The sequence below is a fragment of the Trachurus trachurus genome, assembly GCF_905171665.1.
Source record: "Trachurus trachurus genome assembly, chromosome: 18".
Taxonomy (NCBI): domain Eukaryota; kingdom Metazoa; phylum Chordata; class Actinopteri; order Carangiformes; family Carangidae; genus Trachurus; species Trachurus trachurus.
Window position 1 is genome coordinate 11,575,906 of NC_139909.1, and position 22,219 is coordinate 11,598,124.

Consider the following 22,219-nt stretch of genomic DNA (forward strand, 5'->3'; position numbering starts at 1 on the left):
GAAGTTAGTATTAGAAATGACTGTTTAGAAATCTGCAGTTGACTCTTTGTTTTCCGATTATATCAGATTGTCTGTAGTTTTTCATCTCACCAATTGGAGGCATCGTAGCCAGATGAATAAAATCCCTATAAACTGACACTTTAATTTGAAATTCAGAGCAAAATCCTTTGCTGTGGAAAACAAATATTAGTATAAACTAATAAGAATTTTCTAGTTTTTGTTTTAAAACCCTGAATTGGTGAAATCGCCACAAAGTGGAAAAAAAAAAAGGCAGGAAGCTGGTTGAGAAGTCACTTAAAAACTCAATCTGTACATCATACAGAATATTTATTGTATGTCCTCAAAATACACAGGAAACCATGAGACAGAACACAGGGCCAGAAAAAAACCCCTTTAAGGTCTTTCATGTGTAGAGGACGACCGTGGTCGGCCGCCCTGACGACAGAAGTGTCCTGTTACAAATCAAAACAAAGGCTTCTCCTCTGGAAAAATTAACGCTGAGCTTCGATTGAACAACTCAAAACTCCCATAAAATAAATAAAAGATGTTTTTTTTTTCTCTTTTACACCCGTAACAGTACCTGTCAGTCAAAAATTAACCACCTTTTCATTGGCTCCGCCTTCTTTTCCTCCGACGGATTTTAGCGGCTTCGCTCTGTTCCCACAAATCCATTTATTTTCCCCATTGATTTCAATTCAAATCAGGATCTATAGACAATCGTTAGTAGTTTCCCTAAACCAGGTGAATCTATTAATTAGGCTTTTGGCCGTGTGGCAGAAACCAGCCGACACAACACAACCGAGCTTTGTTTCAATTGCAGTCGCAGATCAGCACAGGATTCACTCTTATTGATTGGTACAGTGTAGAAGTACGGGAATTAAAAAACTGCCACAAACAAGTCATGATGGATAGAAACTCAGTGATAGAAGCACGAGCCAGAGCCGCTGTGTCGAGGTTTACTCATGGAGCCAGAGGTTGGGTCGTTGGTTGGATCGTCATTATACTTATGCAATGTGTTTTCACATTATTTAACTTTTACTTTGAAAGTCCAGCATTCATTGATTGGTTGGCGTTTTTTTTGTGTAATGGAACAAACTTGATTGGCGTTTTTTACAGTGTGACCTTCTTCAGGCCTGCTGTGGCAGTTCCTTGTTCCTGTGTAAATGTTTAATTGATTTGGTCTGACGTTTGATTTTAGTTCAACTGAGCGTTGTAGTGTTGTGAAGTGCTTTAACAAAGTCTCTTCTGCTGATTTTCTCCTTTTTTTCTCTTTTTTAAGTCATTTCAAATACACACACACACACACACACGCACGCACACACACACACACACACCCACCTGCAAATTAAATTCAATAAATAAGACTTACAATGTTGTAAGGCAATGTTGACCATGCATTTGTCACAATGAACAACAAATCAAGAAACATACATGGTAACAATATGCACATTCATTAAAGCAACATGGTCGCAACTCCCCCGCTAGTTTCCTTTTTTCTTTTTTCTCTTCTTCTTTTTAAATCAAGTGAGTTTTCAAGGCTTCGGGTGATCTCCTGATCGACAGGGTTCATCCCCACCACACCTGGTCCTGGTGGAGCCCAGTCCAGCCAGCATTGGCCGGACACACCGCAACTGGACCCAGCCACAGTGGGGCGTTTGCATTGCATCCAAAAAAGTTGGGAGTTTATTCAAGAAAAAGAAAAATAATAATCCAACGAAAGAAAAATAAAAAATAAAAAGTCTGTGTGGAGACAGATCCAGCAGCCAGCTGCTCAGAGCCTCAGGACAGTCCAGAGGTTTCCAGGTAACTCTGCAGTTTCCTGACTGTACTTCTGTCCAAGGAGCAAAGGTCGAAGTCAAAAGTAGTGTTTGTGATGTGGAAGTGTCCGGTCTCTTCGATCAGGTTCACAATCTGGAAAACACAAAAGAGCTCGAGGTGAACACAGGTCAGGAAGTTGTTTTCTAGAGTCCGAACTCCAAGGTTCGACTTTTTTCCATGGAGTTTTTAAAAACAGAGCAGATCAATGACTTTCAAAGCTGATCATTGAGACACACTTAAGACAATCTGACTCTTGACAGGGCAGAAGAGTCGTGGTCTATCCACAAGTTTCCGAACGTCATCCATTTGCCAGTTTGGTGGAATTTTACGTTTACGTTTCCATGGTTTTCAGTCGTTGTCATAGTTGCGGTAAACGCATGGATCTATTAATGCTGGCTTTTAACACGGATGTCAGTTTGTGTGATATCCACTGTTAAAAGCTGGTGTGATGATCCATGCGTTTTACAGAGTTTCATTGAAAAAAAAAAAAAAAAAATCCATGCATTTACCGTGACTACCAAAACCATGGAAACGTAAACATAAAATTCCACCAGAAGAGCAAAACCGGCTTATGTTTTTGACGTTCGGAAAAAGGTGGATAGTTTAGTATCTCCTCACTAACCCCAACGCGCTCAGGTCCGTTTCCGATCCAATGCAAAAACACAACGGACAGTGAGTTCAGAGAATTTGGGTGCAATCAAATCTTGTGGTTTTAACGGACACCTGAGTCCCTTAGATAAAAAAAAAAAAAAAAAGGTCTGTGTCTGTGGAGTGTTTTATTTTGACGGGACAGAAGAGAACTCAAGAAAACCCTGTATAATGGTTTTGGTTTTTTTGGAAAGTATTGACAATCCCAAGGTAAGGGTATCGTTGAGATCTTAGCGGTACTACAACGACTACTACATTTTAAATTTAGGGTCATGGGGGCTGGATCCAATCCCAACTGGCTGGAATGGTTCTTCAGAAAAGAAGTCTTTACTATAGCTACTAGTGCCTGGTCAAAAAGAAAAAGTGAATTATTTATGTGAATTCCATGTGGTTTTTGTTTTGTTTTGTCTGTGCTCTGATGATTTTGTTGGGTGTCTAAATATGATATATAAATATAAATAATATGCCCTTATAGGCTGGGCGCCTTAATTGGTGCACGACACGTAAATAAATATAAATTCATTCATTCATTAATTCATTCATTCCCAACTGACATAGGGTGAGGGCAGTGTACACCTGGACCCGTCTGAAGTCCATCACATGACTGATCTATAGAGACAAACAACATACGGCAATCAACCTATTGTGCAAAAGGAAGCTGGAGAACATGTACACTCAACCCAGAAAAGTCCCAGGAATCACTCATCTTGCAGAGAGGTAACAGTGAAAACCACAGTAGCAACGTGTCGCCCTTATCAGCATCACTTATTTGCTTATTTTGTCTTACTCATTTAGCACTGTCTTCATGAGAAAGGCGTTGGGGAGATAAAAGCGAATGAAACAAAACGTGGTGAAAGCGTGGTGAATGTGCAGGTCACAACTTGTCCACCAGAGCGTTGTGGAGTTGTTGGATTGTGTATTTGATGAGTTTGATGAGGTTAAACCAAGAAATCCCATTAGCCTCCGTAGCGTAGCTCTGAGCAGCTCACGGCTCTGCTCCGCCGTTCTAAAAATAGCTTGCACCGACAATTAAAGGTAACGAACCTACTGCTATGACTATACACTGCAAAAACTCAAAATCTGACTAAGTTAAAATGTAATTTCTAGTCAAAACAAATCTAATTATACTTAAAATAAGACTCGTCACCTAAAAATGAACTTGTTTTTAGACAGTTTTCACTTGTTTCAAACAAATTTTCAATTGAAATAAGTAGAAAAATCTGATAGTGGAGCAAGTTTTTCTTTCTTATTACAAGCACAAAAAACTTCCTTTCACTGGCAGATTTTTCTACTTATTTCAATTGAAAATTTCTTTGAAACAAGTGAAAATTATCTAAAAACAAGTTAATTTTTAGGTGACGAGTCTTATTTTAAGTGGAAAGAGATTAGTTTTGATTAAAATTGAGACATTTTGACAAGAAATAAGACAAATATTCTTGGAAAGATTTTGAGTTTTTACAGTGTAGGGATTATAGCAATGGGCCAATTTGCCAAAATGTACAGTGTACTACAGTATCCCTTTAACCTCCATTCTGTGTCTTCTGTTTGTTTGTTTGTTTGTTTGTCTTTTGCTTTCAATCATGAAAATATAATAAAAAAACCTTGAATCATAAAAAGAAACCAAACATGATTTCTTCTCCATTGGGTTGTGGTTTCGTAATAAATCTCTAATGAACTACGTATTAAACTACTACGATGGCGGTCACATGGTTTTTCTGCCGTTTGGTGATTCAACGTCTTGGTGTTACTAAAAGACCAAGACCAAACTGTGTTTTCAGAACCGGCTGCTTCACGGTGGTGAACATGGCTCTGGTTTAAAGGGATAGTTCACCCAAAATTGAAATTTCACTCGAACCGGGAAGAGGAGCTTCAAGAAGCTTCCGCTACAAAACAAGCTTGAAAAATAGACTTATTAAATTTTTTTCGGGACAATGTCGCATTTTGGGGCTTCAATACAAGACGGACATTACATACGAGCAGCATGGAGGTATTTGGATGTTTTTTGGCGTGTCTTTTTGTTACGAAGACAGTTGGTATCCATTTGCAACCGTTATATGGACATGCACTGCTACGCCGAGACCCCCTGTAACTCAGAGAAGCCACGGAAAACTCTGAAACTTCTCCCAGCCCTTAGTCCACATGAGGGGTGAGTAGATAATGAGTGAAATTTCAATTTTGGGTGAACTAACCCTTTAAGCAAGAGTCTGTTTGGGAAAAAAAAAAAAAAAAAGGAGCCAACCAGGAACCAAAACCTGATCCAGTTCACACCACAAAGCCTCTGCAGAAGGAGCTGCAGCCCACATTGATTACAGAGCAGATCAGAGTCAGATGCTCGTCGGCCGGCCGGGCGTCTCTTCTTCGCTCCCATTCGTCTTGTCTCCGTCTCCGTGGTGCGGGAGGGAGGGAGGGAGGTGATCTGGACCCGTTTCATCACCGTTCAGGATTGGTTTCAACTGGAAACAGCTACCAAAGAGTCCCACTGTCTCTCTCTACACACACACTACACACACACATGCCATCTGCATTACACTTCTCTGTGTGATCCTCCCTCCTTCTCTCCCCTCCACCACTGAGCACAGAGGCTGATACTTAATCATTTCCATCTCTTGTAACAGGAAATGGAGCCAGTTGGTGAACTCTGCTAGATTAGCTTGATTACTGTGGAGCTACGGTGGCGTTGTTCGGCTTCGGCTCGGGACGGGATTGTGTGTGTTTTCCAGGGGGAGCGAGGCAGAAGTTTAGTTGGCCGCCGCCGCCGGGAAGATCCATTAATGCCGCCGTCACATGATAGGCCCCTCGAAAGAAAGAATATGAAGCAAGAAAAACGAGCAATCTCTCCCGAGGTGGAGGGAGGTCAACCGAATAATTCATTGCTTCCAGATGAAGCTGCAGATTACAGAGAGGGATCTGGAGCAGATTACAGAGGGATCCTCCTCTAATCCAACGCCACAGCAGCTCTGACATCACCAGATCAGAGAAAAACACACGCAATTAAAGATAAAGTTTTACACGTTTTATGTTTTACTGAAGGTTTAACGATTTAAAGCTTCTTTTCCACTTAATTAGCAGGAGTTACTGAAAGTCACCATCCATCCATCCAAGTTTTTACTACTGAGGTTCGGTGTTTTGACTTTCTTGTCTTCAGTTAATTGGATCTTAGATGTGACCTGCTGTAATTCCTCTCTGTTCGGACCCTCACCTCTGGTCCCGAGGTCCCAGATACAGAAGCAGCTGAAATGCAGCGTTGTCATGTAACAAAGTACAAATACTTTGTTTTTATACTTGTGTAGGATTTTCACATATTTGGACTTGACTTTTTTATTTAGATTTCCTCACTTTGAATATTCCCTGTTTTTGTTTTATGTTGTATCTGTGGGTTGAGGTGGTGGGGAGGGGGATTGTGGGTAGGATGGGGGTGTTTTGGGTGTGTTTTATTATATGAAGCACTTTGTGTTGCATTTTTAATTGTATGAGAAGTGCTAAAGAAATCAAGTCTGATGACTGATCTCTGTCAACTTTCACCTTCACTCCACTACATTTCCTAAATAAAATGTGAAATTTGACTCCGATACATTTACACATCTACATATCTTCGTTACGTCTTACTACAAAATAAAGGTAGATCCTACATTGTTAAGAAAATGCACCAATTTGAGTTGGAAACGCAAAGCCTGTCAGTTGCTCCAGCTTTTGGATATCCCCTTTCTTTTGTTTTATGTTGTATTTCTGGGTTGGGGTCTTTAATTGTATGAAAAGTGCTATAGAAATAATTGATTGATTGATTTTTGTCAACTTTCACTTTCTACTCGACTGCATTTCCTAAATAAAATATGTTCTTTTACTCCGTTACATTTACACAAGTCATCTACACATCTTTGTCACTTGTTACTTCAGAATAAATGTTGCTACTAGATAGTTAATGCACCGATTTGAATTGGTTAAGTAACACAACTGTCAACCTAGCGGCAAAATTGAAGAAGAAGCAGAAGAAGCAAAAACAAGAAGATTAGGAGGCAGCTCAACTACAGTGGAGACCTCTGTGACCCGAGATTCAACTTCCTCAAAAAGCTGCTTGGGACCAGAAAGTTCAGGTCTGTAAAGACTCGTTGGGAGCCAGGAAGAGAGAAAACACTAGTCAGGTTTCCATCCAAATGTATCGAAATTTTTGAGCTAATTTTGTGAAAATGTGCAAAAAGAAAAAGTGAATTTATCCCTGTGGAGCTTCACTTCTCTGAAAAACATCGTAGCAAACTAAACAACCGTCATTTGGATAAACCAACCGCACATTGGGGATCTAAACAGTTACTTTCTCGCATGAAAGACATTTAAACTTAATCAAGTGACGTAATAACAACAGCGCTACAGTGGGAAATAAAACAGCTTTTCACCTGTTTTACAGCTGTATATACTGTATATGCCGCTGCATTCTGGGAAACTTGTATACTGTATACTGCAGTGTGAACAGCGTCGGTCATCGTTTATTCACAAAACCTGTTTTCATAGCAAAAAGTCACATTTTCCTTTTATCGATGAGCTGACAAATCCACCTTCTCCGAGCATAAAAACGTTTTTTTTGTTTATTTTTTTTCGAATTTTCTGCCTTTTTTTTCCGAATTTCTGGCGTTTCTATCCAAGTTTTTCCCCGCAAATATTGAAAATGTGAATAAGAATACCGTAGGTGGATGGAAACCCCAACCTGCTGAGACCAGAGAGTGACTCAGTCAGGAAACATCTGAAGCTTCAACCGTCAGACCGACTGCGGTTCAGGACGCGCGTGATTTCACTGAAACGACCGTGACCGCCAACACAAACACCCAGCAGCCTCACCTGTCTCTCTGTGTGTGTGAAGTACTACAACAAGTTCCTTCAGCTCAGCGCTGCTCAAGACGACTGTGACTGGGTTAAAGAAATGTCAACAAACCACAGCAGGATGATGATGATGATGATGATGAGGAAGAAGAAGATGATGATGATGATGATGACCCACCTGTTGCAGTATGTGACCTTCTCTTAGTGTCATCAGTCTTTTGTGCAGCTCCACCAGCTCGTCCAGGTACGCCTGCAAACACACACACACACCAGCCTCAGGTCAGCTGTTTTATCACACATTCGATTTCAATTCTTGTTGTTTATGTGTCTGTGCATTTATTATGAAGTTTATTTGATGAGGAAACGGAGACAGAAACAGTCGAACCAGCGTCTCTACAATCAGATTTCTTACGTCTCCTCCTCCAAATACTATGATTTTGTTTGACAGAGTCACATAAATAATAAAGTTTCAAAAGCTGCATGAGTTTAGACCGAGTTAGAGGAAGTTTATGCAACAAGCATCAAACTTATGACAGAAAATGACAATAAATATGGAAAGAAAAAGGAAAGAGAGAAAGAACACATTCATTTTTGTATAAAAAAAAATTCTGTTTCTCCGTGCCGAGCGGCCCTATCTTGCGTGTCATTCCCCCCCCTCTCTGCCTCCCATTTCCTGTCACTCTCTCAACTCTCCTGTCCATTAAAGCCAAAAGAGTCCCAAAAATGTACTTAAAAAAAAGTAAAAAAAAAAAAATCTGTTTGTTTTTATTCATTTATTTCGATATTTCTCATTTTATTAATTTATGTGTTTCTGTGTCCAAATGCATTTTTTCATACTTATTTATTTTATAAGTCTTATGTCCTTCATACAAATTCAAGTCATGATAATATTAGCATAGTATTAGTATTATTATAAGTATTTAGCCAAATATATTACAAAGTGATAATAAAATAATAATAATCCAAAAACAACAACTGAGGATAAACCCATTAACCTCACATTAAAACACACATCCATCCATCCATCCATCCATCCATCCATCCATCCATCCATCCATCACCATGACAACATCATCTGTCTCAATCGTTTCTTCTTGATGATATTTCCTAACCTCTGGTTCACACGGGGACTTTTATTGTGAAAAGCTGCGTGTACCTTGTCACAGTCCATGTTCTTGTTCTTGTCCTGTTTGCTCTGTTTGGTCGGACTCTTCACTTCCAGTATCTGAGGGAGGGAGGGAGCAGAGTGAACACACACCCGACACACACACACACACACACACACACTAATAACACAACAACACACCTGGGTTATAGTGTGATGTCATCCTACCTGGTTATTAGTAGTCTTTAATAGGGGCGGGGCCTCGTTGTGGGAGGGGGGCGAGGGCGAGGAGCTGTCACTCTCACTGCCGTCGCTTAAACTGACCCTGAAGAGTGACAACCACAAAAAAACCACAACTTTTAATCAATCAAACACTTTATTTGTCCCCAAGGGGCAATTTAAAAGGCATAAAGAGCAGCATCAGGACAAACAAGACATCACACAACATAAAAACATTCACAAAGTGCTTCAGTTAAAAAATTCTAGCAGCTGTCAATTTCAGAAGTGCTCTGTGCATCATGTTTAAACCCTCAAGGCTCAGGCTAGGTTAGGTCACACTGTATTTAAAACATCCCACGACAACACGTCCACTGACCTGCGTTGGTGGTGTGTGAGGTGTGTGTGCGCGAGTCGCTCCATGTCCGAGTCCATGTCGTTGTCGTCGTCGTCCTCCGAGTCGTCGTCGTTGTCGTCCGAGTGCAGGTCCTGCATCACCGACTGCAGCGGGCCGAGGACTGAGAGGGGAGACACGACACGACACGACCACACTGGGGTTAAGGTTGGTTTTATTGATTTATTTATTTATTAATAATTCAAATTTAAATTTAAATGCGTGAAGCAGCAGCAGGTCATGTTGTGTGAGGGAGGGGGGCGGGGGAGTGGAGGGGCAGTGAGGTGGGAGGAAACTGGATTTATCATGAACAGATCAAACAACAGTGTGTTAAAGGACAATTCTGGGCAAATTCAACTCGGGGCTGTATTTTCTTAACATTTTAGGTCTAAAAGAAGGAATCTGAAGATTTTCAGTTTAATTGCTCCTGTTTTGCGGTAGTTGTGTCTGTCATCGCGATGAATGGGAGCGGATGCAAGTTTCGCTGTTTAGGCGTTTACATCCCTCAAAGCCGCAAACGGGAGCTTCTGACTGTACCTGAATACACCGAGCACGGCAACTTAGGTCTCGCGCGAGACTTTGAATTAGATCTAGTTTTACAAACATGTCGACTTGCTTGAAGTAAATAAACTTCTCTGTGCATGTTTGAGTCGCCATCTGACGCTGTCTGTGGAAAAAAATTGCGGCTTTGAGGGATGTAAACAGCCTAAACAGCGGAACTTCAATCCGCTCCCATTCATCGCTGCCGTGGCGATGCGGGGACAGACACAACTACCGCAAAACAGGAGCGATTAAACTGAAAATCTTCAGATTCCTTCTTTTAGACCTAAAATGTTAGGAAAATACACCCCCGAGTTGAATTTGCCCGGAATTGTCCTTTAACCGGTAAAATCTGCCTTAGGTTCAAGAGGCCAAAAACACGTTTTGTGAGGTCACACTGACCTTGACCTTTGACCTCAGGTTACTCAACTCTACTCAGTGCTTCCCTGAACCCAACTGAACCAATGAGCCCAACTGGAAGTGATTCCTCAAAACCAAACCAACACTCGCTGTGTTTTGTGAGTTCACGGCGACCCTGGACTTTTATGGAGCCAAATCACTGACATTAAAATTTAGCATTGAAAACAGAATTTGGCATTATAGTTAGAGATGTCACAACTATACATTTTCTTGGTACGATTATTGTCAGAGAAATAATCACGATTATTATGCACAAATTAATTTCACAACACTATGAATGTGTAAAATCAAATAGAGCCAAAAGATAACATTACTCATTGTTTACACAAAATATTTCAAGTATCTATATGACCAATTATTAATCCCCCAGGGAAATTGTCATCTACGTTTATTTTAATCATTTTTTGTTTTGTTTTAAAATAAAATAAAATACAAATGACATGCTAACATTTATATTCATACCAATTAAATGTATACGTTAGTTAAATTGACCAGTATCTGAGCATTTACCTTTATTTTGGCGCACATCTGCCGATATGGTTCCAACATCATCTTTTTTGGGAAGTGACGGTATTTAGGAATCTTTACGATTAATTAATTGTGGCGTTTCATACCACGATTAATAGTGAAAACAAGTAATCATGACATCCCTAATTATAATAAAAAATTTGGCTTAAAAAATAAAATTTGGTATTGCAATAAAAGTTTTTTTTTTTTTTTTTACACTGTCATTTTTTCCCCCCAATCTCACTGGTTTTCAGTTTCAATTTTCTTTTTTTCCGTTTCAAGTTGCTGGCAGGGTTTTTGGTGCGGAGGGGAGGGGCCTAGGGACGCGTGAACGCACCTCCAGGTTTTTAAAAAAGGGACTGGGAGGAGCGCGGCCTCGAGCAGCTGAGCAAAGTGAATCACAACAGACCAACGAAGCTAAACTGAAAAAAGAAAAAAAAAGAAAATAGAAACTGAAAACCAGTGGGACTGAAAAAAAGAGTGTAAAAAACCTTTTATTACAATGCCAAATTCTGTTTTCAATGCTAAATTTTAATGTCAGTGATCTGGCTCCATAACGTTTGACCTTTCACTACCAAAAATGAATGAGTTGCATAAGCAGGGCGATATGGCCTAACAAAAAAAATTACAATTACGTTTTTAAATCAATTTTTAAGTCAAAGCAATGACTCAAACAGCTGGCAGAGGAAATAATAATAACAGTAATTCTGATAATAATAACAACACTGAGCTGACGTGACTGAAGGAGATGCATGAACGGGTGAGGGGACAAAACATCGTCCATGCACGATTGCATGTGTGACGGAGGTTGTGGAGGCGTCACAGCGTCTCAGTGGAGCCGTTTACCTGTGTGGGTGGTGGGGTGGGTGGTGGTGGAGGGGGGGAGAGCCACCCTTTTCCTGATGATGAAGTCCACCACTGCACCCAGAGAAGGATTACAAACACAAGCAGAGGTCACATGAGGACCCTCACATTGAAAACAACACCACCCAGGTTTCTGGACTCGGTCGGAGCCGTCGGAGCCTCTCAGTCCATTTTAAAGCTGCTTTTTCTTTATTTTTTAACACAGTTTGATGCAATTTCTGTCTGATAATTGATCGCTGCTCTGGTCAAACAGGTTGTAAACAGAAGGGAGCAGAAAAAAAAAGTTAAACTTAAAGGGATAGTTCAACATTTTGGCAAATTGGCCCATTGCCATAATCCCTATAATCTTACAGTTTTAGCAGTAGGTTCGTTACCTTTAATTGTCGGTGCAAGCTATTTTTAGAACGGCAGAGCAGAGCCGCGAGCTGCTCAGAGCTACGCTACGGAGGCTAATGGGATTTCTTGGTTTCCCTCATTAAACTCATCAAAACTCATCAAATACACAATCCAACAACTCCAAAACGCTCTGGTGGACAAGTTGTGACCTGCACATTCACCACGCTATGAGATAATAACAGAATGTTACCACACAGAGTTGTTTTAGAGGGAAATGCAGAGACTGCTTGATGAAAAACTGCCCCAGACGGGAACGTGCATCAGCAGTTTTGCATGAATTTACCTCTAAAACAACTCTGTCTGGTAACGTTGTGTTATTATCTCATAGCATGGAAATCCCATTAGCCTCCGTAGCGTAGCTCTGAGCAGCTCGCGGCTCTGCTCCGCCGTTCTAAAAATAGCTTGCACCGACAATTAAAGGTAACGAACCTACTACTCCTAAAACTATAGGGATTATGGCAATGGGAACAATTTGCCAAAATGTTGAACAATCCCTTTAACATCTGATTAATATTGTATCTTTTCTTTTCTCTCCTCAAGTTAAAACTTGAACTTTATGATGATTTTTATCATAAAACTGCAGCTTCATCTCAGATTATAATGCATTTATTTCACATTTTGAAAATCAAAACTTGATTTTCCTTGATAGATACAGTTGATAAAATCTCTGAATATGGCCTCCCCCTCTGCGACCCTGATAAAACTGCTGTTACCAACACAAATAAAAGAGAAAAATTGTCCAGATCAGATTTTTAAGCTCTTGTATTAAAAAAAATAAATGTTCAAGGTTCTTTCACTTGTATTTCCTGCCCTCCGTCTCAAAGGAGGGTTAATATATGACCATGTTGTGATTCGTCCTATAAAAACCAGACTTCGATATTCAAACAGATCTGAAATGCACATAAAAGATGAAGCTCCACTCGAGCCTCGGGGCACTGACCTTGTCGTTTGTGGTGTGTGGGTGCGAAGCCTGAACTGGAGCTGGAACTGGCCGGACTGGGCTGTTCAGACTGGAGGAGGAGGAGGAGGAGGAGGAGGAGGAGGAGGAGGAGGAGGAGGAGGAGGAGGAAGAAGAGGAGGAGGAGGAAGAAGAGGAGGAGGAGGAAGAAGAAGAAGAGGAGGAGGAGGAGGAGGAAGAGGAGGAGGAGGAGGAGGAAGAGGAGGAGGAGGAGGAAGAGGAGGAGGAGGAGGAGGAGGAGGAAGAAGAGGAGGAGGAGGAGGAGGAGGAAGAAGAGGAGGAGGAAGAGGAAGAAGAAGAGGAAGAGGAGGAGGAGGAAGAAGAGGAGGAGGAAGAGGAAGAAGAAGAGGAGGAAGAGGAAGAAGAGGAGGAGGGGGAGGAGGAGGAGAAGGAAGAAGAAGAGGAGGAAGAAGAGGAAGAGGAGGAAGAGGAAGAGGAGGAGGAGGAAGAAGAAGAAGAGGAGGAGGAGGAGGAGGAGGAGGAAGAGGAAGAAGAGGAGGAGGAGGATGAAGAGGAAGAAGAGGAGGAGGAAGAGGAAGAGGAAGAAGAGGAGGAGGAGGAAGAGGAGGAGGAGGAGGAGGAGGAAGAGGAAGAAGAGGAGGAGGAAGAGGAAGAAGAGGAGGAGGAGGAAGAGGAGGATGAAGAGGAAGAAGAGGAGGAGGAAGAGGAAGAAGAGGAGGAGGAGGAAGAGGAGGAGGAAGAGGAGGAGGAGGAAGAAGAGGAGGAGGAAGAAGAAGAAGAGGAGGAGGAAGAGGAGGAGGAAGAAGAGGAGGAGGAGGAAGAGGAGGAGGAGGAAGAGGAGGATGAAGAGGAAGAAGAGGAGGAGGAAGAGGAAGAGGAAGAAGAGGAGGAGGAGGAAGAGGAGGAGGAGGAGGAGGAGGAAGAGGAAGAAGAGGAGGAGGAAGAGGAAGAAGAGGAGGAGGAGGAAGAGGAGGATGAAGAGGAAGAAGAGGAGGAGGAAGAGGAGGAGGAGGAGGAGGAGGAAGAGGAGGAGGAGGAGGAGGAAGAGAAAACAAGTGGTGAACAAACACGACACATCAAAAACACAATCAAGCCTGATCAAACGTTAGCATCGTCATGGCTCTAACTACGTAATCTTAAAGAAGAGCTGTATCCGCTGCACATGAAGCCTCAGGGAGCGCTGTGGCATAAAAGCCTGTATATTAATTAATTTGTTTTTAAATTATTCATACATTGTTTAGTATTATTGCATTCTCTTTGTTTTGTATTGTACCTTTATTTTCATTCAATGGACCATGAGTCTGCAATAAAGATATGATGCAACGTACCACCAACACCCAATGTTTGGTGCAGAGTCGACACTTTCACTTCCTCTTCTCACGGAAATTGACCGAGCATGTTATGAGATAACACCCAACATCAAAGCCACGACGAGTGTTTTATTTTGAAAACTAGGAACGATAAGAAAGGAAAACCAGAAAAAAATCTGGGCAACAAACTACAAACAATAAGCAGGTTTGTTGTAACGTCTGTAATAAAAGTCATCTGACTCCTTTTTTCCACATTTTTGTCCTTGAAGATGCAAAAAAACCCACCACACAATCAAACATCCTATTTTTTTTTATTAGGCTTTTATTCTGAAATCCTTGAAATTTATTCATTTAATTGAATATTTGTCACTGTTTGAAGCTGCTGTTTCCCTGCCGTCCACTAGAGACACTGCTGCTCTGTGGGTCAGTGGGATAAACACAGGTGGGTGTGTTGGTGTGGATGTTAAATTGTCATGTACATGTGTATAAATATACATAAATATGTGTTTCTGTGTAGTTGGAGAGATTATACTGTCCTGCAGTCTCTCTCCCCCGCTCTCAAACACACACACACCTGCACACACACACACCGGCACACACTGGCCTTCAAACTCACTAAAAATCACTATTCACTACACTTCACACAGCACATACAGTATGTGGGTTATAGTGGGAAATTGAAAAACAGAGGAAAACTAGGATTTAAAGGGCGAAAATGCTAAAAATCAATAAGTATTTGGTTATAAGGATCAATAATTTGAACCAGGGTGAAACAGATATTAAGGGGATAGTTCACCCAAAATTCAAATTGCACTCATTATCTACTCACCCTCATGTCGACTAAGAGCTGGGAGAAGTTTTAGAGTCCTCCGTGCCTTCTCTGAGTTACAGTGGGGCTCCGTGCAGCAGTATTTGTCCATATAATGGTTGTGAATGGATACCACTTTTCTTCGTCCAAAAAGACACACCAAAAAACATCCAAATACCTCCATACTGCTCGTCTGTAATGTCCCTCTTGTATTGAAGCCCCGACATGAGAAATTGTTCCGAAAAAAATTAAATAAGTTTATATTTTAAGCTTGTTTGGAGTGGAAGCTCCCAGTGTCTCAGTTCACTGCTCTTCCTGTGTCAGTGCAAACCGGCGGAACAGTTTCTCATGTCGGGGCTTCAATACAAGAGGGACATTACAGACGAGCAGTATGGAGGTATTTGGATGTCTTTTGGTGTGTCTTTTTGGACGAAGAAAAGTGAGCGCCATTCACAACCATTATATGGACATGCAGTGCTGCACGGACCCCCGCTGTAACTCAGAGAAGGCACGGAGGACTCTGAAACTTCTCCCAGCCCTTAGTCGACATGAGGGTGAGTAGATAATGAGTGAAATTTGAATTTTGGGTGAACCATCCCTTTAAAATATCTTTAGGGCAGTTTATATACGAGCACATTTTACATCTTTATAATACGAGCAGAGTCTGGAGAGGAGAGAGGAGCTCATGTCATTTGGTTTCTGAAGCTTTGGGACTCGTCCAGTTAATTAGCCACGTCCAATCATTGATCTTTCATCTGATCTGATCGGATCCCAGGTGTGTGCAGAGGTCTGAGGACGGGGCCGAGCCTCCAGGTGCTCACCAGATCCTCCTCACCACATTCCTCATATTTGTGAATCAGCCAGTTGTGTGTGTGTGTGTGTGTGTGAGTGTGTGTGAGTCTGCTGCCTGGAGCTGGAAGAGGTTTGTTGACGTCGACTCGCTCGTCTTCAGCCCCACAGGTATTGATTTTAAACAATTTGCCCGACACAAAGCACCGACTGGTTCTGTAGTAAAACATCTCGGCTTTTACCTCGTCCCACTCAGAGACGTTGGATCAGACCTCATCACAATTAATTTAGCTTCCTCCTTTAAAAGACATTTGATGGGGCCCGACTCCTCCCGAGGACGAAGCAGTGGTTTTCTCAGACTCAGACCGACGGTCGGTCCTCTGAACGCACCGACGCTGAAGCCCTGAACTGTTTATGATGCAAATAAATGACGAGGAAACGCAATAGAGATGCAGATTTCACTAAAAGTCCAGTTTTGTAACTTTACTTTAAAAGGACAATGTTTCTACTATCAGCTTTTAATAGTAAACGTCTAACAACGTCTGTGCTCTTTGATGATTGCACTGTATTAAAGGAGAATCACGGTCATTTTCTAAGTAATGCTCTACACCACAGGAAAAACTCGACTGTCGAGATCGGGACTTTTTTCATGTCAGTGAAGACAAAAACATGAGGAAAACATGGATTTAGGAGGAAAAAAAATGATTTTGGATGGGAAAAAGCATCATTACGAATATAACTGCTTTATTTCCCATCCAAAATCATTTTCTTCCTCCTAAATCCATGTTTTCCTCGTGTTTTTGTCTTTGTTAATATGGAAACAGTCCCGAGCTCGACAGTCGACTAGTAAGGTCTACCCAGGAAGCTAAACAAAGCTACGTGATAAAAACACGTTAACACTGCTCTCTCATATTAACAGAGTTATATACACTCAGTGTTGTGTGGTGAGGAACTGGTGGATGTTGCAAAGCATTTGTAGTGATATTTTGACCATTATATAGAGGCCAAAGTCGCAGTTAGAAGAACTGCCCCCATTACTTTGCTAACTGCAGTGTAGCGCAGCTAGCAGGAGGTGAGCTAGGTCCGGTCTGCACATATTTTTCTCGGATTTTTTCCTATGGTCGCACTCGGGGACCTAGAGCTGTAGAGCGTTATTTAGAAAATGACCGGAATTCTCCTTTAATACAGAACTGAGATCTGCTTTATGATTAAAGAGTCTTAAAACGAGCCGTCAGGACTTCCTGTAACTTTATGATGTCACAACAATGCAGTCACTGCTACCAGACCTGCTCACCTGGACTCACCATCCAAATTTGCAAGTGTTTACATGAAATGTGCTCCGTTTTTATTCTCAATGCATCACCAACATAACAGTCAGCCAAAGAAAAGGGGATCTGACCCTTTATTAAACATCAGCAGCTTCACTGACCAGTTCTCATCACTTTGATAATCAAATTTGTCACTCCTCCTCATCCTTCAAACAGATGTGCGGACACCTCATAAATTACAAAGAAGATGAAGCCAAGTGCTCGAGAGAGGAGACATCTAAACAGTCAGATGTGATTATTATCTGGCCTCTTGATTTGTTCATTAATCTGAAAAACCCTCAACACTGAATCAATGAATAGAATAATCCAAGTCAGATCCAACCCAGATCCGATTTCAACTGAAACACTTTTTTTTAAGGCTCAGTTTCTGAATACAGGCTGTGTGCATTTCTCTGTGGACTGAGGCTTTGATACTTTCACAGTATTAATATAGAACCTAGAGCTGCTTTATAATCACACTACACATGGACATCTACCTTTATACTGTATGGAGCTTTAATACAAACATCTACCTTTATACAGTATGGAGCTTTAATACAAACATCTACCTTTATATTGTATGGAGCTTTAACACAAACATCTACCTTTATACTGTATGGAGCTTTAACACAAACATCTACCTTTATTTTGAAGGAGCTTTAATACAAACATCTACCTTTATACTGTATGGAGCTTTAACACAAACATCTACCTTTATACCGTATGGAGCTTTAACACAAACATCTACCTTTATACTGTATGGAGCTTTAACACAAACATCTACCTTTATACTGTATGGAGCTTTAACACAAACATCTACCTTTATTTTGAAGGAGCTTTAACACAAACATCTCCCTTTATTTTGAAAGAGCTTTAACACAAACATCTACCTTTATTTTGAAGGAGCTTTAATACAAACATCTACCTTTGTACTGTATGGAGCTTTAACACAAACATCTACCTTTATTTTGAAGGAGCTTTAACACAAACATCTACCTTTATTTTGAAGGAGCTTTAACACAAACATCTACCTTTATTTTGAAGGAGCTTTAACACAAACATCTACCTTTATTTTGAAGGAGCTTTAACACAAACATCTACCTTTATTTTGAAGGAGCTTTAACACAAACATCTCCCTTTATTTTGAAAGAGCTTTAACACAAACATCTACCTTTATTTTGAAGGAGCTTTAACACAAACATCTACCTTTATTTTGAAGGAGCTTTAACACAAACATCTACCTTTATTTTGAAGGAGCTTTAACACAAACATCTACCTTTATTTTGAAGGAGCTTTAACACAAACATCTACCTTTATTTTGAAGGAACTTTAACACAAACATCTACCTTTATACTGACACCTTTAATAATAAGCCTTTAAGATGAAAGTGAAGTAATGTGAATACATTTTAATCTCTAAAACCAAACCCGAGGCTCCAACAAACCAAATCGACCAAATATAATTGAGCCGGTACAAAACCAGTCAGTTCTGGTCGGGTGAAGAAAACAACTTAACACAGCGTTATGGTTAATGATGCGTCCACAGAGTGAGACTCAACATCAGTAACATCAGCAGCAGCAGCAGCGTTGTACTCTCTCTCTCCCTGGAGAACAAAGACATTTATCTGGCGGCGGTGGTGATGGTAGAAAGTAAATAACACTTGGATTTCATCGTCGTCTGCAACATGTTTCCATAAATAAAAATGGATAAATACACCGTCCTGTGATCCCCTCAGACAATCAATCCAACAACAACCCAGACATACCGATACATAAACCCACAGTCCAATAATTCAAACAATGTCCCGGTTCCCAATAACTCAAATATTCCAGTAACTCTAAACCCCTTCACTCATTCATTTACAATTTTTAAACAAAACAAAAAAAAAGTTTTCAATTTTTTTCCCCCTCCTGTGAACTGTTTTCATGCCGTCGTGCCCTGAACTCATTCACCCTCGGGCTGGAGGACCAGATTAGCATCAGTGTGTCAGTTTGGGGAAAGAAAAAAAAAAAGAAAAAGAAAAGGACTGACACAAAATGCGCTTCTTGTTATGTAAAAACCTTAAAAAATTTGCAAAGTGAGTGAGTGAGTGAGTGAGTGTGCTGCTTCTGCTGCCTGAGAAAACAAATTGGGGGGAGAGAAGCGAGCGGCAAAGAAGACGAAGAAAAAGAAGAAACATGAGAGAAAAAGAAGAGGAGTGCGGACAAAAGGCAGAGGGACTTCAATGGATGTCACCTCCTGCCAACAAACAACACACAGCTGGTCTGTTGGTTTATGGGACAGCTTCTTCAGAGTGGCATAAATCTTAGCACCACTCCTTTTTAGGGCTTTTGTCTTGCTTCACTCAAAAACCACCAAAGCAGGCCTCTTCAAAGACAATAAATAGTCTTTAGCTGCAGTTTACTGCCATCAATCTGGGCCTCCTCTCCTCTCTCTCTCTCTCTCTCTGTCCTGGCACAGTTTGGGACGGACCCCGAAAAGAAAACGCCAGCGAAACGAAGACCGAGCCGACCGACAAGAGGCTATTTGGTTTTTCTCTTGTCCGATTCAGCGGGGGCTGTCCAAACAAAACTGTTTTAATGTGAATTAAGCAGCTTTTCAGTTTGACACTTTGATTCAAACAAAGCCATTTAAACTGAAATGTTGGAGCTCGTGACACAAACGCACTTTAAACTTCTGACCCCCCCGGCGACGCACTGTTGACGGTTTTAAGCTGCAAAGTGTTTTTTGATATAAATCGAGTGATTCATGTTTTTCTGCCTTAAAAAAAAAAAAAAAAGAGTCATTGAGGTGTTTTTTTAAAGGGATAGTTCACCCAAAATTTAAAATTCACTCATTATCTACTCACCCTCATGTCGACTAAGAGCTGGGAGAAGTTTCAGAGTCCTCCGTTTCTTCTCGGAGTTACGGGGGGGGTCCGCACAGCAGTATTTGTCCATGTAACGGTTGCAAATGGATACCAACTTTCTTCGTCCAAAAAGACACACCAAAAAACATCCAAATACGTCCATTGTGCTCGTCTGTAATGTCCCTCTTGTATTGAAGCCCCGACATGAGAAATTGTTCAGAAAAAAAATTAAATAAGTCTATATTTTAAGCGTGTTTGTAGCGGAAGCTCCCAGTGTCTCAGTTCACTGCTCTTCCGTGATTTGCACTGACCGGCGGAACAATTTCTCATGTCGGGGCTTCAATACAAGAGGGACATTACAGACGAGCAGTATAGAGGTATTTGGATGTTTTTTGGTGTGTCTTTTTGAACGAAGAAAAGTGGTATCCATTCAAAACCATCACATGGACCCCCCCCGTAACTCTGAGAAGGCACGGAAGACTCTGAAACTTCTCCCAGCCCTTAGTCCACATGAGGTGAGTAGATAATGAGTGAAATTTGAATTTTGGGTGAACTATCCCTTTAAATAAAGCAGAGTCACTACTGAGCTGAAGTGAGAGCAGTACTATCACAGAGACTAGTGAGGGTTGCAAAGCTGTGCAGGAAACACTGAGTCGGCACTGATGTCTGCAAAACGATGATGTCTACAAAAGCACCGACAGAGGATCAATGACCTCACACACTGAAGTCCACTTGCAGTTTGCACATGATTGAAAAGGAAATCATTACTATTCAGTTTTTTTTTTCATGACGAATGACAAACTGACACTTATCCCGCAAAAATACCAATTTTTTTTTTTTTTTTAAAACACTGGTTCTTTTATTGTCACAGTTATTTCAGTACGAACTGGACAAAGTTTTGCATAAACATCACCATCACCTCTTATATTTATTTCCCTTCCTGTTGTAGAGACTCAGACTGAAGAGACTGAAAATAAATTAAAGTTTTTGCAGCTTTATAACCAATTTTCAGCCATTTATCCATCTAAACTCCAGGGCTCTGTGGTGAAACGTGTACAGGTGACGGCCGCTCTCACTCCCGTGTGGTAAGAAAACAAGCTTTCTATGCAAACGTGCCACAGCAGCAGCAGCAGCAGCAGCAGCAGCAGCAGCAGCAGCAGCAGCAGCAGCAGCGGCAGCGGCAGCCTGCTTTCCCTTCATGTCATCACCTACTCCACATTTCCTCCTCTGTGCTGTTTCTGGCCCCGGCGCTCGGAGGAAAACACTGAGATCAAACAAGTGGTCACATGAGAAATGAGAGCGGCACTTTGTGTCGGTCCGGCTCTCGGCCACCGGGGTTGCTCCGCTGCCTGAGGAGAATCAAACACCTGGCATTTGTCACCCCACATCCCCCCTCTTTCTTTCTTTTTTTTTTTTTTTTTTTTTTACAGTCGAGCCGACCCCCTGGTCCCTGTGTGGGAAAACTTAAAAAAAAAAGAAGGCATTTACATACAGCGCAGACAAAAACACAAGTTCTGCTAGTGCTAAGTAATAACTCCCCTGCCTAAACATGCTGCCACTGCAGAAAGATACACAAAGACTCACACTTTATACAAGCACAGAGAATAGAAATGAAAACACTGTTGCAAAAAAAAAAAAAAAAAAAAAGAAAAGTGCCGGGAGCATGGGGATTTAGACCTTTCTTTGACAAACGCACGGCCTTTTTCTTCTTTCAACAGCTAAAAGGATTAAAGGGGAACTCTGTGCTATTCACTGCCACGTCTCCCCTTTCTCCTCAGGTGTTGTAAAACCATAAATCTTTCTTGTCTACTACTTGGCTTTTAAAGCAACCCCTCTTTATGGGGAGGTTCTCCACCAAATGTGCGTGGACCAGGCAACCCAGTTAAATGTCAAGCTATTCATGAAAAAGCACCAAGTTTTTTTTTTTTTTTTTTAATTCTTCTACTCAGCTAGAGGTGGGAGGAAGTTGTTGTAGTCAGAACTTCTGACCAATATTTTCCCCCTTCCGATACAGAAATATTTATAAAATGTGCAACAACAATCACGTATTACAATACAATAAAAGCAACAAAGCTGCATCTTGCTCCTGGAGCCATCATCATTGGTTGCACCCACTTCCTGTTTGGCCACCCAGACACATTGCAACTGAGCTCCCACCAGGTTTATTGGTGCCCACCCCTTCTTGCAATTTCCTTGCCCCCCAACCTCCACAACCTCCCCCACTTCACCCCCCTTGGAGTCCACCAGACCACCATTAAAGAAGATTCTCTCCCTGCAGGTCATTCGATTTTACAGCCCTTCAACACCCAGGGAAGAACTGACCACCAACAAACGCTCCACCCCTCAAAGTCCTGGAAAAAACCAGAGACCTTTCCCTCCACTGATCCCCCCTTCAACCTTTTCCACAGTAAAAGTGGCCTGAAAGTGCCAATCACCAAGTCCAACATGGCGGACTTTCTTGAACCTCCTCAATAATAAAAAAGAAAAGACATGGGTTTTCTTCAATCGTCAATCAAAGAAT

The 22,219-nt window shown here is 41.4% G+C and overlaps 1 protein-coding gene across 2 annotated transcripts in view; it reads right to left on the reverse strand.

Annotated features, from left to right (window-relative positions):
• Positions 1-387: 387 nt before the first annotated feature.
• Positions 388-22,219, reverse strand: part of mllt3 (MLLT3 super elongation complex subunit) — a 59,542-nt gene continuing 37,710 nt past the window's right edge. For both annotated transcript variants that reach the window (XM_083993438.1, XM_083993437.1), the window contains exons 8-14: positions 12,658-12,727; positions 11,304-11,375; positions 8,976-9,114; positions 8,609-8,705; positions 8,432-8,500; positions 7,454-7,525; positions 388-1,911 (exon numbers count right to left, since the gene is read on the reverse strand). In XM_083993438.1, the coding sequence (XP_083849564.1) occupies positions 1,780-1,911; positions 7,454-7,525; positions 8,432-8,500; positions 8,609-8,705; positions 8,976-9,114; positions 11,304-11,375; positions 12,658-12,727 (651 nt within the window). In that variant the 3' untranslated portion in view covers positions 388-1,779. The remainder of the gene's footprint in view (positions 1,912-7,453; positions 7,526-8,431; positions 8,501-8,608; positions 8,706-8,975; positions 9,115-11,303; positions 11,376-12,657; positions 12,728-22,219) is intronic.